At 36.7% G+C, this 19567-nt stretch overlaps 1 protein-coding gene across 1 annotated transcript in view; it reads left to right on the top strand.

Annotated features, from left to right (window-relative positions):
- MFS3 (major facilitator superfamily transporter 3) overlaps window positions 1–19567 on the top strand; it is a 304225-nt gene that overhangs the window by 8661 nt on the left and 275997 nt on the right. The window contains exons 2-5 of the mRNA XM_083142120.1: window positions 1335–1540; window positions 7251–7484; window positions 12132–12216; window positions 17626–17843. Of these exons, the coding sequence (XP_082998246.1) occupies window positions 1335–1540; window positions 7251–7484; window positions 12132–12216; window positions 17626–17843 (743 nt within the window). The remainder of the gene's footprint in view (window positions 1–1334; window positions 1541–7250; window positions 7485–12131; window positions 12217–17625; window positions 17844–19567) is intronic.

Here is a 19567-nt window from a genome sequence, read left to right as displayed (position 1 = left end):
TATGACCTTTAAAAGCATCTTAATTTAATTAGTTTTCTCATGATATGAATTTATATATATTTAGGGAACATGCCACCCTTATCAAATAAATATGATAATTCATGAAAATCCTAGCACTATTGATTACAAAGGGAGCACAAGGGACTGTGCTGTGGCTGTGGCTGTGGCACATCCCTAATGGATTACCAAAATCATGCAAACCAATTTCTTGTCTCGAAGGGTCTGATTGTTCTCACCTCGATTTTTTAAAGAATGGCCAATCTCGATACCATTGATTGTGTATGGAGAAGCCATAAATACGTTTTCACCACCAAATAAAAGTGGAGAAATCTCTCTTAGGAAGATTTGAAGTATAGACAGCTTGTCTGGATGCCAAGAGACTCATTCAACCACAGAGGTTGGCTAGATGCCAAGTCAACCAATATTCAGTCAGTGCACTTCAATACATGTCTGTCACTGAATAGAAAAATCTGCATAATCCAATGAGTAATTGCACAATAGAAGAAACTTTCTGTTCAAGTGTATGATGAATAGCCTCGTAAGTTTGCTATGCATTCATCAAGGAACAGTACAAGGAGTGATAATAGTGTGAACGTGGAGCATTTCTAAAGTTTAGAAGTTTTGTATTAACTACTGTCCTTACGGGTGATGAACCCCCATTAGTTGTTGTACATTTCCATGACCAGGTTAAGTTACTCATTCGTAGCTCCCCAATTTCCTCACAATAGTGGGTGGCTCGCCACCGATCCCATACACTAGCTGAAATCTCCGGAGAAAAGTTATTACACCCCCCCCCTCCTCCTCCAGGGGTGATCCTTCCAGGTAGTACATCCAATTGTCAACCTCACTTTTACATAGGACACCCTGGACTGCTTTTGACAGACTAACGAGGCTCTGGCGACTGGCCCTATAGCCAGTATAATTCTGTGTGTTGTCCTGTTTTTTATCCTCGTGTGTGCTGAGTGCCCCTTTACAGCCTCAGCTCTCAACAAAAATAAGAATATTTTAATCCTTCGACATTACAGTTATGTTATTTTAGTTATGGTAAGGGACTGGACCCTGCATAATGTGGCAGGTGCAACATAGCCTCAGTGCTGATGCACCTAAAACTTTTCTCCCCCCAGGAGAGACAAACCTGCACATATTCCATAGCTCGAGCCCAAAGCCTGACACTTTAGACCACATGGCCACGATGCAGGACAGAGCAAAATTTTAAATGTTGGTAAACCATGAAAATACAACTCTTGGAATGCATTTCCTATAGGTGTTCACATATGCAGTATTTCCATTTGTTCCATCTTTTCTATAATTAACATAGGATACTGTTTTTTCAGAGAGGATGTCCTGCAGGGATGTGTTGTGGTGGATGATTCTTACGGGTAACTTTGTCAACTATGTTCTGCGTGTAAACATAAACTTCGCCATTGTTGCCATGGTTAAGCAATCTGGAGACAATGAAACGGAGATTATCACAGTGTCAAGCGAATGTGTTGCACATAACAATGTAACAGAGGAGGATATTGTTAAAGTTGACGATGAGGTTAGTAGTCCACATTACCCTTGTGAGTATAGTTTTATCCTTATATTATACAATTTAGAACTTGAACACTATAAAACTTGAACAAATTCTATACTCATCTGAATTTATTCAAGTGTTGTATTATTCATGTAGTCAATTTTATGCTATAACTAAAAGACTATCTCTAGTGAGCACATTTTTTGTTACAAAAATGCACCACCATATATTTTAATACAAATTCTTTCTCACTGTACATTTTTACGGTTCATTCTGTAATTTATTTTTCATCTTGATCAGTTTTAAAGTTTTCTAACTTTATTTCACTAACAATGATTTGCCTACAACTAATGTCCAGGTACTTTCAAATAAATCTCCAGGCTATTTTATAATGCCATAACATACTAATTCATAAATGTTAAGACTTTAATTTTGCTTAGCATTCAAATGAATGAAGTCGATTCAACATTGTTCAAAATAAATGAAGAAAAATAAAATAAAAAAATAATTTTACTACACAAAATATAAAGAAGTCTGTTGGAGAAAAATGTGACATGTTTTTGTTTTCAGTCTCTAAACCTAACAAACACAAAAGCCATTGAATTTCCCTGCCTTTCATAGCATTTTAAAAGTTTTTTACAAAATTCCTTGGTCTTTCTATTTAATTGCTAAGCTGTTTCACTGACTTTTCATGGCTTTCTCGATAGCATAGTAGTGAAACATCATCACCTTGTAATCGAAGGATTCCAGGTTCAATACCTGGTGATTCGGATCCCACTTTCAAATTTGAGTCCAGTCCCAATTAGCCTGTCTGCACATAAAGTGGACTTCAAACAATCTTCAAACCTAGACTTCTCGACGATTTTCATGTCAGTACCTTCCATGTCACAGAAAATTTATTTGCAAAAACATATATTTCAACTTTAGTGCATGTTTTTAAATATAAGTATTATGGATCCAAGTTTGGCAGCTTTCTTCTTCTTCTATCACTATTGTTATTAAAAAGACTCATATGAGAGGTTGTGTTACATTACTGAAGAATAAACATTTTAATGGTTAGGTTCCGACTTCAAATGCTAGCTACATACTATATAATGGTGCCGGTTTAATGTGTACGTGCTGTTGTGCTCCTGGTAAAACTCGAAATTTGTGGGAAAAAACTCTGAAAACCTGCCACAAATTTTTCACATACTTTCATAAATAACTCGGAAGATAGTGTAGTTAAAAATCAGGTAACAGTAAGGTGTAAAACAAGGAAAAATCGTTAAAATGGTGGTCTGCTATGATTGTGAAAAAGTTAAGTGGGAATTAGAAAAACTACAACTTGAACTGCAAACGAAAAGTGAAATTATAAGAATCCTCGAAGAAGATAAATTAGAACTGTTGAAAGGAAAAAGAGAAAAAAAAGAAAATAGTAATAGTACATGGTCAGAAGTGGTAAAAAGAAACATACAGAGAAAATCTACCTCCACGAACTATGTAGGCAATTGTGGTGTAACAACTACTTTCTCCCATCAAAACCCGTATGAAGTGCTAATCAATGCAGAAGTAAGCCCCCAAACAAATGCAACGCCCTACATAAACACAATTTCTAACAAAAAAACTAAGAATGCAGTGAAAATGAATACAAGGAAAATAACCCCCAAAGTGATGGTAAACACTCTCCCAAGTCAAAACAAGGACAACCTTTCACAAAAAAGAAAAATTCTTATATTTGCGGATAGTCATGGGCGTGATTTAGCTGCTCATGTAAACAGTATGTCAACTAATGCAGTGTGTAGTGCAATGGTGAAACCAGGTGGTGAAACACAACAGGTAACCCACACAATAGCAAAGGACTGTAAATCCTTAGGATCTGAAGACTATGTTGTGTTATTGAGTGGTACAAATGATGTGTCCAAAAATCAAGGTCAGAATGTCGTAAGCACAATTAAGCACACCCTGAAACAACTAACCCATACAAATGTAATCGTATGCAATATCCCATTTCGTCATGACCTAATAAGTACCTCTTGTGTAAATAGTGCAGTAAAAGAAGTAAACAATCAACTGGAATCAATGTGCAAGAGATTCAGGAATGTGAAATTACTGAAACTCAGCATGGCAAATAGAAGTCTACACACAGAACATGGTCTACATTTTAACAAGAGGGGAAAGCTCTACATTTCTCAGTGTTTAGTAAACTTGTGCAATGGAAATACCTTCTCAGTTCAACATAGCATACCTCTGAAATGGAAATCAAGTGATGAAAGTGAGGAGAATGGCATAAACCAAAGGGAAATTGAGGAAGAAACACATTCTTCCATGATAGAATTACAATCTGAAAACAGGGATTTTGCTATAATCAGTTACGACACCGAAGATAGCAGTGAAAAGTGTAGTGAAAAAGTGAATGCTCCAAATGTACGGTCATCTCAACGGAAGAAGTGTACACCCAGTAAACTGAAAAATGATTTTTTATGGTAAGTGATAAGCATACTTATGATAACCAAATCCCCAATACACACAGCCTGCAAAACCAAGAAGGAACGATTACAGTTCTCCATAACAATGTACAGAGCATTTCCAACAAAATTGACCAACTGGAAATAATGCTAAGTGAGTGCACACCAGATATATTCGTAGTTACTGAACATGGCCTCAGGTCTGAAAATTATAAATTATGCACAATTACAGGTTACAATCTACATGCAGTTTACCACAGGTCAATTCAAAAAAGTGGTGGCACTGCGATCTTCATAAAAAATAGTGTACAAAATATCAAAAAAGTGTTAAACCTTGACAAATACTGTATGGAAAATATACTAGAAGTTAGTGGTGTAGAGCTTAATATAGGATTAGATACATTTAAGATTATAGCAGTATACAGATCACCAAACAGTGACATAAATCTCTTTGTAAATGCTTTGGACAACATGCTAAACCATCTGACAAAACAACATAACAAATTATTAATAGTTGGAGATATAAACATAGATCTTCTAAAACAAGACACAAACTGTGCTCAATACTTGGATACCTTGAAGTCAAACAACCTAACTCAAATAATTCAAGAACCAACTCGAATAACAGAAAGTACAGAAACCCTGATTGACCATGTAATAACAAACATACAATCAAATCACATTAAAGCTGAAGTCCTACATACGCTTATCTCTGACCACACGTCTCAAAAAATTACAATACAAGGGAAAAGGTTAGATTACTCAAAAAGTTACACAATAGAATGTAGAGATACATGTGAGCAAAATATAGATTATCTTAAATACCTCTTACATCAGGAAAATTGGATAGACCTTTACCAACTAACTGACACAAATGATATCTGGGAATTGCTAATAAGTCACTTAACATATTATTTAAATGTAGCTTGTCCCAAAACAACAAAAAGAATATACCCTAATAAGAAGAAAGTGCCACTAACAGAAGAAATTATACTTTTGAAAAGTAATATGAAAATAGAATATGAAAAATTTAGAATTACAAAAGACACTAAGCACCAGGAAAAGTACAAAAATGTAAAAAAACTATTCAAGAAAGCCATAAAGAATCAAAAATCAAATATTTTCAGTAAACAAATAAAAAAGTCTGTTAATAAACAAAAAGCCATTTGGAAAATTGTAAACAATCACCGTGTATCAAACACAACCAATGATAAAGCAAACATAAAAGTCATCAAGGATGACACTGAAGTAATTGACCCGAATATCATATGTAACTTATTCAACGAATATTTTATAAACTTAACCAACACAAACAGAGAGAATGAAAATAATGACAAAACGCTTGAGATCCCAATCGAGAAATATCGGCCAAACAGTATATATATCCCAGAATTAAGTGCTAATGAACTAAAAAAGGTCATACAAGATTTAAAAAATAAAAAATCTCACGGACCTGATGAATGGTCAGCTGAACTTATTAAATCCTGTTCAGAATCTATTATAGAACCCTTGCTGTATGCAGTCAACAATTCAATAAAAGTTGGTATATTCCCCAAAGTTCTAAAACACAGCACAGTGATACCCATATTCAAAAAAGGAGCTGCAACAGACATTGAGAACTACAGACCTATCTCCCTAACATCTGCTTTTTCAAAGATATTGGAAAAAATTTTATCAAATTATATTATAAAGTTTTGTAGCAAATATAACATAATAAACAGAAACCAGCATGGATTCCAGAAAGGGAAATCAATAAACACAGCTCTAGCACAGTTAATCGAATATGTAACCGAAACATTAGAGAAACACGAAGCTGCAAACACTATATATCTAGATCTTTCCAAGGCATTTGATAGGGTAAAACATGACCTGCTTATGGTCAAACTAAGCAATATAGGAATAAGAGGGATAGCTTATGAACTTATACAATCTTATCTACAGGACAGAATGCAAATTACTCAAATAAGCTACAACATGCATGGTATAGTCACTAACTTTAAATCACAAAGTAGGAAAGTGTTAATGGGGGTACCCCAAGGATCAATCCTGGGGCCCCTGCTCTTTATTTTGTACATAAACAACGTACCAGAATACCCAAACACAAAAATTGTCACCTATGCAGATGACACAACTGTTCTTGCCAGAGGTATCGACCCTAGGAAGCTTGAAATAAACACTTTTATCACCATAAACCAACTGGCACAATACTTAACTTCACATGGATTAATAATAAACAACAATAAAACAAAATTTATGATATTCAATACAATCCGAAACATGGATTTTGAGTCACAAACACTATGCATAGACAATGTGCTCATAGAAACTGTATCTTCAGTAAAGTTTTTGGGAATAACACTAGATCAAAAATTAACGTGGGAAGAACAAATTAACAACATCTGCAGTAAACTATCATCTAATCTATACCTGCTAAAACAAATGGCTGAATATAATTTAACAGAAATTAACAAATGCATATATTATGGACTAATTTACCCCTATGTTGAATATGGCATATTAGCTTGGGGTGGATCATTTTATAATAATACTGTCAGAATACTGAGACTTCAAAAGAGAGCACTTAGAATAATGTACAAACTAGGCTGTAGGGAATCTTGCAAAGAGTTATTCAGGGAAAAACAAATAATGACAATATACTCCCTATACATCTATAAGGCTATAACGTTTGTTTTAAATACTGGAAGCATGACTAAAAATAACCAATTACACAACCACAATACAAGGGGGAAAGATAATTATTACCAGAACCAACACAGACTCAATATCTCAAAACAATCACCAACGAATGCCGGAAAAATATTCTACAACCAGCTGCCTCATGACATAAAACTGATATCTCCAAAAGATAAACAAATACAAACAATAAAAAAATATTTGACAGAGAGAGCTCTCTACAGTATCAGAGAATTCATGGAACAAGACAATACAAGGCCAATGTACTAAAAAATATGTATTATAATTGTATTCTTATTTCAATCATGCAACAATGATAATGTGTTTTAATTTTTATTGTAGTGTAATGAAGTGTATTTTTTAATTTTTACTTTGGTGTAGTGATGTAATGTACTACACAATGTTTCTTCTTTTTTGTTATGATGTACTTAACTAATTATTATTTCATTATGTATCTTGACGTTTTCCATGCCCTTTTAATCAAGGGTCAACGGAAGAAAAGAAAATTCAATTCAATTCAATTCATTAATTTTTCAGTGCAAAAAATTGACCTACAACAAACTTAGACAAATAATTTAATAATATCCCAATTCCAGGAGGGGCCGTACGACTGGAATGAAGAAGTGCAGGGACTCATTCTGGGGTCTTTCTTCTGGGGCTACTTAGTGATGCAGATTCCTGGGGGCCGAATTGCAGACCTAATTGGAGGAGCACGAGTGTTTGGTTACTCCATTTTGGGAACGGCAGTGTTGACGCTGGTGACACCCCTAGCTGCAAGTGCACACTACAGTATACTTATTATAGTGAGAATACTTCAAGGCATATTCGAGGTATGGCCATGCTTTGTTATCCAGATAAGAGCACAGAGTTTTGTTAGCAGGTGGACATTGTACAGTGGGATCCATGAGTATTACCATGCAAATTGTCCATGACTATTTTCATTAATTTTTCTCTTACATCCTATGTCTTTTTAAGCCATGGATTTTTATGTATGCTGGTTCAGAAGTTGCTGACAGCTTGTTTTGAGTTTTATTTTAATTCTTGAAGTCAAATAAAGTGATTGAACATGGTGATGAAAAATTTGCATGATAATACTTATGGGTCCCACCGTACATGTTATTTATTTATTTATTTCAAACACAACAGGCGCATGCCCAATTACACTGTTCAATATTGGATGCCACCAATTACATTACCAATAAAGATAGTTCACAAGAAATATGAATGATGTAATATACAATTTGCATTAAATAACAATTGTGCAAAGAATTTAATTATTAGATTATAGAGACAAAAAAAACACAGCGGTAATACAATAATAATGAAACTAAATTGTGGGATATAACCTTACAAGCTAATTGAAAACTGAAATTCTGATGAACAGAACAAAATATATAAAAATTCAAAGATTAGATATAAAGTTGCAATTGCATTTAAATAAGTGTATGCTTGGGTTATTCTTAGAAAATGAGTTAAATAACTTACACATTCTCCTCATGGGTTCAGCTTCGGCCATTTTGGTTCTTCCGAAGGGGATTTCAAAGAGATCAGTTCTGGGCCTTAACATACAGTTTGGTACGTAAAAATTTAAAATTCGACAGCAGATGAGAAGAATCTATTTTACCATTATTAAGTTTGGAGAGGAAAGTTAATTGACTTATTTGCCTTCTTTCTTCAAGTGACAAGAGATATTAAAGATCTCGCGTGATATTTTATTAGGAGTGAGTTTTGGATACGTACCCTCAAGTTTAAATTGTAGATATCTGAGAAATTTATTTTGATGTTTCTCTATTTATAATTTTTCGATATCTTTCTTGAATTGTGGGTTCCAAACAAGAGAGGCATATTCGAGTTTAGATCTGACGAGTGTATAATACAGCAATAGAAATGTTTCCTTTCTTCTAAATTGATTACCCATTCTCATTATAGACCCCAAATTTCTGTGAGCTTCAATTAGAATGCGAGCAAAGTGTGGTTGGAATGATAACTTTTGGTCAAAAGTGACCCGTAGGTCAGTAACGATATTCTCACTTTGTACGTACTAACACATTTGAAATAGTATATGAATATTTAGTAGGGTGTTTGTTATCACCCATCTATTGAATTTTAAATATAAGTAATATGCCATATTTGATACCTTTTCTGTACACATTTCTTAGGCAAAACCTTATCACTGAATATTATAATTAATTTACAGTATTTCAATTTAAAGCAATATGTGGGTCACACAGCTGTAATCACCATTGGTAACGCATGTATGAACTCTATGTGACTGGAATGTTCTCGCACCTCTCAAGGAAGCAAGAAAGAAATCGTCTAACTCACAACAGAGAAAATTTCCAGAAATAAGGGAATCAGAAACTGAGAAACGGCATATAAGATACACCTGGCTCTTCAGGCCTATTTTTAAAGGGGAAAAGTGCATCTTATACACCAGCAAATGCAGTAAGCAGGTCTCCCATGCGAATGAGAAGCATAACTCGGTCATGGAAACCTACAACAACTGTATGTTTGTTCTACTGACCACACGTCACCCCATAACAGGTTTTATGATCATCCACCTCTGCTGAGGCACGTGAGAGTATGGCTGGTAGTCGGTAGGTAGGGCCTGGCCTCACAGGTTCTTATGCCAAGGGTTATTATTAACATAAATCAGTGTTTGTATGCTACTTTTTAGGAGTAACAAGTTACAGTTAAATTACAAAACAAGTCAGGTACACTTACAGTTATTCATTTTGAAAAGTAACTAAGTTTAGGGTAGTACCAAGAGAGGGCCAAAATCGGCCATGGTCCAACCAAAATCAGGCTGGTCCACTCTGTTAAAATGTAATAAGCAAACTTTGTGATAAAAATAAAATGAAGTATATAAATAATAATGAATATGATGTGAAACCTGTGAAGGTTCAAATCCAGGACCTATAACTTCAGAGCATGTTCTACTGCCTCTTGATCATGGAGGTCTGTAGTATAATAGTATTTTTTCATACTTTCCATAATTTATTATACTGCTAAATCTTTATTGGTAAATATGTGAGCAAGGTGTTCACTCTATTGGAACTACTTCGAGACCAGAGCCCTCTACTATTTCTTTGAAGTAGCTCCACAATTGTCATGATGCTAGGTCAAATTCTGAGGGATCGCACCAGGAATCGAACCATAGGTGAGAGAGCACTAACCATTTGGCTACACAGGAGCCCAAATTTTGAACTAGCTTTAAAATGTATAATATTCTTTGTCACATACTCCCTCCAACTTCTGTGAAATTTTCGGACACATAAGAAATAGTGTGACGCTTTTACACGATTGCGATCAAACACTAGTCAACCCCCTCCCACCTTTCTAACAACTTTTTTCTTATACATCATATTCCAAATGACCGAAACAAATGTGTCGGATCATTTGTAAAGAAAACAGCCAGTAAAGAATATGGTTCAACTAGGACTCAAACTCAGCACCATAAGAATTCAGAATTAGAATGAAAATGGGGCAATCTACTTGTATTAAACAAAATTTATTATATAAATGCACTTTCTTGTAGATCAGATATTATTGATTTGATTTTTGTTACTTACACCCGCCGCAAATTGACTTCCGACCTCATAACAAAAGCACAAAAAATACAGAAAATTCATGTCAAAATCTATTATTAAGCTATTAAATACAGCAAAAAATGCATACATTAGTACGGAGTCATGTTGCCTTTACTTTTGAGAACCATTTGGATGCGCTTGGGCATGGAATCACTAAGACTTTGGAAGTAATTTAAGTCCATGTCAATGCACCACATTTTCTTCAGTTCTGTTTGGAGGGTCTTTAGGTTCTGAATCTTCTTCTATCCCAAGAATTGCTTCATACGATGCCAACAATTTTCAATTGGGTTGAGATCAGGGCTATTCCCAGGCCACTCTAACATCTTTATCTGTTGTTCCTCAAGCCATTTCATTAACTTCTTAGCCATGTGACAAGGAGCGTTATCATGCATGTAAAGATCACACTCGTAGATCTGAAGCATATCCACTAAATGGTTCTTAAGAACATTAATATATTGGTTTGCGTTCATTGTCACGTTTTGTGGTAAGAAATATAAACCTACCCTAGTGCCTAACGGTCGGAACTGTATACTTTGGGTCATATCGATCTGAAGATGATGGACTCCCATTTGGAACAGTTGGAATGAGCTTTCATCGGAAAACATGACTTTCCTCCATTCTGCTGGTGTCCAGTGTGCATATTTCTTTGCAAAAGCAAGACGGTCTTTCTTTATGCGGGCGGTGAGTAGTGGCTTCTTAGCAGCAGTACAACACGGCAAATCCAAGTCTTTCTGTAAACGGTGCTGGATTGTGCGAACCCTAACGTTTTCCAGCAGACTCGGGTGCATTTCTTTAAGTTCTGACGCTGTCAGTCGAGGGGTTTTCTTTATTTCTCTCATTAGGAGAGCATCTGTAGATTTGGTTGTTTTTCTTTGCCACCCACCACTGAATTTGTGCTTTGGAATGACAGTCGGAGGCAGAGGCTGCCAGTACCTTCATTATGGTTGATTTTGCACGACCTGTTTGTTTACATATCATCTTTATCGGTACGTTTTCACTTCGCTATGCAATAATGCTGGCTTTTTCCACACTACAACAGTACTTTCCCGGCATATTACAAATACACCTGTACAGTAGTCAAATATCCAACACAAAATATTAGGAAAATATCCAACACAAAGTACACCACACGAAAACACAGCAATTTATCACACACACTACAGCAGAAAGTCACCCTTCCTGTGTCAATGAACAATACGAAATGAAATGAACTCGCTTATCAGCAGTAATACACTCTTGCCAGATACGTTCATGCAGAAACAATTCCGTGTTCAAAACAAAAACAACACTAGATGCAAGGCTACAAAGTGATAGACAACTTACTATGGCAGATTTCACATGAGGTCCGAAGTAATTTTGCGGTGAATGTAGTGTCGCTTTTCTGTCACTTTTTGCCAAAGCCCGAACGATCAAAGAACATACCAAGACTTTTTGTGGGAGTTTCCAAGTTTTTGTCCAGTCATAAATGACACCTTCTGCTGTCAACATGCATCCTTCGCTCACAGTTCAGGGGAGAAGTAGAGAATGGATGACCTATTCACTTCTTAACTGGCAGTGGCTGTTAGGTTTGGCTGTGGCTTGGATCCCAAACTGTTGCTCCAAGACATAAGTTTGGAAATTCAGCATGCCTCAAGAATGTGTGATGGCATGATGAAATTGATCAAAGGACACTCACAATGAACACCTATGTCCAGGCTGGGACTCTAACCTGGAGCCCCTGGCATCGTATCATGCTGTGCTAATCACTCCACCACGGAGGTCGGCTAAAAATTATTATTTCAGTCAACTTTCACCTTGCTTTTCTATGAATCAATTCACACATTATATACTATGGGCACTATATTAAAACTATTATGAAGCTGTTCTGTTTCTTTCTATTTCTTTTAGTCATCCACATACCCTGCTGTATCTTCCCTGGGAGCTAGTTGGATTCCACCACTTGAAAGGAGTAAATTTGTGTCATCCTATCAAGGTAAGAGTTTATACAACCGAGCGTAATTAACATTAACTTGCATCGCCCCATTGCAGTTTGTTATACAGGGTGTTTCATAAATAAGGGTACCAGACATCCGGATTTTCCCGGACATGTCCTACATTTTAGCCTTATATCCGGTGTCCGGGAGGAATTTGAAAAATATCATAAATGTCCTACATTTTGAGCGTTACATAATATTAATTATGAAAATAGGTAACAGAAGAAAATCATGCAAGTTACAAGTCTATGGACTGCGCTTTCAAACTCAATGGTGAAATATATTTTGCTTCAGTCATTGCCCTAAAAAGGAAAAACGTTTGTCGTGCTATTAAACAAACGGGAAAATGGAAGCAATTAATGAACAAAGTTTTGGAACCACTTTCTGATAACGTCACTGTTCAATGCCTGAGCAGAATGTCTTGCCTTGGGGTTTATACTGATGGAACAAGGTGTTGCCCATTCTTATTCAATATTCAATATAATTTGATTGTAAAGCAGGGGTATAGAGAACAAAGTTATTCAGGGTGTCTGCCAGTCAAGAAATCATGGTAGTCAAGAAAAAGTAAAGAAATCAACAAGTAAGAAGTGAATGAAAAGGCAATAAATTATTCTTGTGGTCAAGAATTTTTTCTATCATAATGACTGATTGGTTGATTTAGTTTATTTTACTTCACTTTTTTCTGTCCTTTTGGCTAATCGCAAAGATGAAGATGAATGGTGGTAACATAAGATGGATGAAGGGACAGTCAGTCACAAACATATAAGGACAACCGACACAAGACCCACATAAGATTATACTGGCTGAGAGTCCAGATGCCAAAGCCTCGCTTGTTCTGCCAAACACAGTTCAGGATGCATTAATACGAGAAAGGATATCTAATTCTCTTCTTAAATTCAGCTTCAGTTTTTATCTTAACTGGTCCTTTGGTAGGGGTTTTCAGTAAATAAATATTTATTTTCTTAATTACTAATTTCCAACTTTACCTAAGTAGGAGTCGAATAAATAAACGTTAAGAAAAACGGAAAAAGTCTAGAAGAGTCCAGAAAAATTCAAGAATTCTGGATGTGTTATTTTGGTAGACACCCTGTTATTGAACTAAAAACTACCCAAGATGAAACTTCACAAACCATTTTAAATTACGGTAATTGCTGAATATCTGTTTGCCATTACAGGTCATAATTCAAAAGTTGAGAGAGTACTTTCATTACGATCAGCACAACAGACTCACGAGAGAAATTATTTTTTCATAAAGTCTGTAAAATGTTCGTTTGGTACTGTCCGTAATTTCAAATTTACTGTTCACTCTAACATAAATATAGTTGGACTAAACCTGAGATTTTGATAAAAATTGTCTCCTCTGAGAAGTACCACTTAAATCATGTAGTAAGAGGTGCATTGATTAGTGTGATTGCAAGTTTTGAAATTTTGCATTTAAAAATTCGTTAAGAATCCATTTTTTAAAACTGAAAAGTGTCATTTTTCAACTACTTTCTAATGTGTTCTATAGAAATATGTATTATTTATTGAGAATGTTTTGTGTCCTACATTTTGACTTAATGTCCTACATTTTGGGACAGCATGTCCTACATTTCCCTTACAGCGATCTGGTAACCCTATTCATAAAGGACTTTACAACTTTGTAATGATATATAAATTTATTCACACAACTTACAGAGCTGGTTTTGGTGTCATTTTGTAGCAAAATACATCAAGTTTTTACCCTATAAGTCAGTAAGTTTCAATGTGACTTCCATTGCTAATTTGGCAGACATCCCATCTGAAGTCGATTTCTTGCCAAACCCGCTGCACCATGTCAGGCGTAACTTCCTCAACTGCAGCATGATTCTTGCTTTGAGATCAGCTAGTATAGCAGTTAGTGGTGATCTGAAAACTTCATCCTTGATAAATCCCCAGAAGTAAAACTTAAGTTGTGTCAGATCTGGTGAACGAGGTGGCCATGCAATCGGTCCACCTCGACCTATCCACTGATTTGGAAAGTGGTTACTGAGGAAATCCCGGACATCGTTGAGGTAGTGCAGCGGTGCGTCATCTTGCTGGAAGTGAATTTGCAAACTCAGCAAACACTCACTGGAAATCAGTGAAGGCAGCCATTTTGGTACAACTGTCGCTAGCACTAGCGGTGGTGTGATTCAGAACTAAGCTACTACGTGTGTCAAAACTTGATGTATTTTGCTACAAAATGACACTAAAATCAGATCTGTGAGGAGTGTGAATAATTTTATATATAATTACAAAATTTTAAAGTCCTTTATGAAACACCCTGTATTATTTTATGTATGATCTTGCTTCATCTATCTTTTTAGCATGTCATTTCATGTAGTCATATAGGTTCTGAACGGGGTCATTTTCTTTTACCTGTGTGGTAACCAGTGGCGTAGCATGGGCATTTCGGGTGGGAACGCCAAATCCGAAGGAAGGGTCGGCCCTTTTTTGCTTAATAATTTACTTATGGAATTAGTCGCCACAGGTATTGTTTATTTCCCTGAAGTCAGCTGGGTTTTCAATAAAGCATCATCATCCATGCATGCTTTAGCTAGAAAATGAGATGCCTCACTATGCAACAAATGTTTTGAACTCTGGTGTTTTATACTTTTCGGCATGACGCAAATCATTATAAAACCTACCTGAATCACAAGCGCCTCTGCACAACAGTAGACGTCATTGTTGTGGATGATCCAACTACTGATTGATTTGGTTTATTTTACTTCGCTTTTCTACCACTTTTGGTTAATCGCGAATATGAATATGAGTGATGATATTGATGAAGAGACACTGACAAAGAACACCTGTGCTCATGCCGGCATTCGAATCAGGGGCCTGTCGCCTTGGCACGCTGTGCAAAACACTCTGACACGGTGGTGGGCGGATGATCCAACTATCGTACACTCTACTAATGTAACAGTGCCGAGTAGTAATTCAGACCACTGTTTATTACGTCTTGAGAATGCTGATAAACATTTTAAAATAATTTTGTCCAGAGACCATTCGATGTTAAGAGTTTTCAAATCAATGCTAAACATTTCCATTGACACAATATTAAGCAGTTACATAATAACTAAAAAATAATAACCCGCAAAACTATTATTATTAATATTCTTTTTTATTAAGTGGTAGAGCAGCCACAGGCTGAACTTCTACCACAAGGACTTCACCAACTTATTTGACAAAAACTGTGTTGATCTTTTAGTTTTTAATGCACATCGCTGTTCGTGCAATAAATTATACAATGCAGTGACCATTAAGAAGTGCTATATTTCAGTTTGGTAAAGTTACGTCAGTCAATATTGCATATTGTAGCAACACATAGCACGAGAGCCACGAGCGCGAAGAACCGGGAAGAAATTCTACCGCTATCGTCTGCTTCAGAAGGCAGGAAGGGTCACGTGAACCAATCACGTAGCCCTCTGCTCCATACGCGGGCGTAAGAGAGAGCATTTGGGCACGTGCTTTAGAGATCCAAGCTTTCCCTCCAGAAAGGCAGCAAGGAATATAGGGTTCTGTACGCCGAACCTACTCGGCGTCCGGCCAGGAAAGGCATTGAAAAAAATGCTAGAATGAGTGTTGTTAGTGGAGCGTTGCAAGCGGATCGCGAAAAATAGCTATTATAATGCCATGAAGGTCAGACATATATGAAATTAGTCAAGATTTACTTTATATTGACAGCATTTACGCATTTTTGAAATTTATAATCGGGGAACGCCGGGCGTACGGGCGTACTATAACGCTACGCCACTGGTGGTAACTAAGAGACCAGTGAAAGGGTAGATAGTAAAATTATTTCATGTAGTCAGCAGCACTTGAAGTGGAAATTGATAGAGATGATGTTTGGGACCAGGGGTAGACAAAACTAAAAATAATTCAGCACCATCTTCTTTTTTTGTCAGGAGCCAGCCTGGTTTTTCAAATGCAACTAAGATAAAAGCTACACATTTTGAAATGCGACCTTAAAACACCTAATTTATTAATTATTACAAGATTGGATTAGAAGCAATTAATTCTTTCTCTGGAGTGGCCCTCCTAAAGAAGGCTCTACCACTAACACCACAAATAACTATGCAATACATACATGGCCGACTCTACCATATTACTGATTTTAAAATTCTGATAGCAACAGTGCAAAAATATGTAAAGGTAAAGGCAAAAAAGGTAAAGTTCCCTGTACATATAGCACCATGCCATAAAGGCACATGTGGGGGTAGGGTCCTACACATTCTCGATCTCCGTCATTCTGGAGGTGATGTGATCAGCACCACACTTTGAACACCTTTACCTCCCAGGTACCCATTGATTTGAGGCTGGGTGGTTCCCAGAGCTGCTTTATGCAGGGACAAGGCCAGAAAAATTTTGACCTCAGGAATCGAACCCAGGTCTCTCCTGTGTGGTAGTCAGATGACTAGATCACTGTGGTTCAAAAAATCAATAATGGTAAGTTTTTTATTTTGACTTCGTGATACAGAAAACACACAACATTAAAAAACATATATTGCATGCAATATTTTTAAAAAAAATGTAATGGACATTTCCAGTGAACTTGAATTATTGAAAAAAAAGTCTTTGTTCGAACTGTATTTAAAAAAAATCAGATGCCAGATGAAAATTATCATGCATCATGGCAACTGGGCAGCCTGTATTATTCCACCCTTGTTTGGGAATCTTCGATTGTAAGGAGGTAACATTACCTCTATGCCATCAGGGAGACGCTCATTATCAAAAGGTCCCATCAGCTAAAATATAGTCCATTCATTGCATTATGCAGACAGACCTGTACTGCATGGCCAAATAACTAATCATAGCACCTGCGGTTGTAGAAATCATTTGCATACATTACATTGCATCATCATTTAAAAAAAAAAAAACTGTAGGTACATAAAAAGCAGACTCTTCATTTTTCCCAGGTAGTCAGTGGCCAGTAATGATATTCTGCACCATACAAATTGAGTAAACACAAGATCTACAATTGCACTCTAGGTTCTGTTAATTGACGAAGGTGAATTCGCAAAGAAAACCACCCACGCTCAGGCCAGGGATTGGATTTGGGAACATCAGTGATGATTGATTGATTGATTAAGTTCATTTTACTTCGGGTTTTGTGCCTCTTGGCTAATTTGCGAAGATGGGGATGAGTGATGAAATGATGAAATTGATGAATGGACATTCACAAACAACCAAGCCCGAGTGGGATTCGAACCCGGGACCCTTCGCGTCGCAGCATGATGTACTAACCACTCAGCCACAGGGTCCGGCACATCAGTGATGAGATCGAAAATCGACCACTTAACAAGTTTGGCCAGCAAGTCGGCATTAACACTATCTGCTTCCAGTTTTAGTAAAAGGATAATTATAACATCAAAATTATGTTAACAAGTTCCTCCCTTATTTTTCAGGAGCAGCACTAGGTACTGCATTTACATTTCCCCTGTGTGGATTCATAATTGCTCTATTTGGTTGGGAAGCAGTATTCTATGTAACAGGAGGCATCACGGTTGCATGGTGCTTGGCATGGATGTACTTGGTTCATGATTCGCCGGCATCGCATCCAAGGATTTCAATGGAGGAAAAACTGTACATAGAGCAGGCTCTGGAGGGTCGTTCTCAGAACAAGGTATGCATTAATTGCAACAAATAACCACCAGGCATTAGTGAATACTGTACATGATTTGAACAAATCAATATACTGGCTTAAAGATAAGAATTAATATCTAGCATCATAGTGCAGGGATTTGCACAGCAAATTCAGAACCTTGGGTAAGGAATGAATAATATTTTGTGTGTGCTTCTTCACTAAGTCCATAATTCATTATTTCTATCATGTACATACAGGGTGTATAAAAAGATGTGTCAGAAACTTTAGGGATTTATTCTTGACATCAAAAGATAACAAAAAGTTCATATGAATATGGGTCTGAAAATCCTTCGTTAGGGAGGTATGAAAGGATATAATATTCATGGCACAAAAATGAGACATTGACCAAACACATTTACCGTACATGTATGAAAGGATTTAATATTCATGGCACAAAAATGATACAATTACCAAACACATTGCCATTTACAAAAATTGTTTGAAGTGACCACCTTCTGCTTCCATGCATTCCCTGAGCCTGTGTTCCATACTTTGCCGTATGTTGTGGAAAACTCCTGGTGTGTTCCGTATTTGGTCAAATCCATGTTGGATACGCTCCCTCAGAAAATCGATATTGGGTATGGGAGTTGAATACATCAAGGATTGTAAATGTCCCCAAATGAAAAAAAACTATTGGGTTTAAATCTGGCAATCGGGCAGGCCATGTAACGAATGGATCCCCCGCGACCAATCCATCTGTTCGGAAACTGGTTATCGAGAAACTGGCGAACTATCCGTGTAAAATGCGGTGGAGCACCATCGTGCGTAAACCACATTCCTTGGATGACGTCTAGAGGTACATCATCAAGTAAATGCAGCAACTCATGTCTGAGAAACTATAGATATGTTTGTCCAGTCAGACATTGCGGAAAGAAGTAGGGGCCAATGAGATGATCATGAATGATTCCACCCCACACGTTGAGGCTGAACCTCTGTTGATGTTTGTCTTGTCGCACTGCATGAGGGTTTTCATAAGCCCAGATGTGATTGCTATGATAATTGAAGATCCCATCACGTGAAAAGCAGTAGCGAAGCGTAGTCTTACGAAGGAGGCAAGCAATGTTTCAGTACAACAAAACATGTAGTACAATGGCACGCCAAGAGGGGGATTAAAGGTTTATAGCCTCATTGGCCCCGTCGCTGGATTTGTCAAAATATCATAATAAAGTGATGGTTCTAAAAATAAACCATATGATCCTCAAACGTCACATTTACTTTCGAAAAAAAAAATCGCATTCGGAGTCAAACATTAAAATAAAAAGTTAAACACAAACTTTAAAAATTTCATTTCAAACCAAAGAAACACATGAATAGACGATGTACTCACCACAATAAATTCCAAACTCCTTTGCATATATAGGAAATTTCCCGCTATCGAACAATTCAACAAATCTTAGGGCCTCAAGGTTCTCAAAACGTGAAGACACTCCCATGCTCTTTCCACAACTGGTGGAAAGCATCCACGCAAGATCACTTTGAAAATCTCTGAAACGACCGAAAGTGATACCAACCTATTTCCTTAATTTTATCCCTCAGGGGAAGGAAAGATATATCGGTATGGAGATAGAAATTAAGCGGTGGAATCAGAATCATTACAGCAGAAAGAGTATATACATAATATTTAAGTAATAAAGTGTCATACAGAGGCGGGGCCGGGGGAGGGTTGGCCCCCCTTTGGCCCAGTATTCCTAAGAAAAGGAAAG

The sequence above is a fragment of the Lepisma saccharinum genome, chromosome 20 (assembly GCF_977018435.1).
Source record: "Lepisma saccharinum chromosome 20, izLepSacc3.1, whole genome shotgun sequence".
Taxonomy (NCBI): domain Eukaryota; kingdom Metazoa; phylum Arthropoda; class Insecta; order Zygentoma; family Lepismatidae; genus Lepisma; species Lepisma saccharinum.
This window is presented reverse-complemented; position numbering and strand designations above follow the sequence as displayed.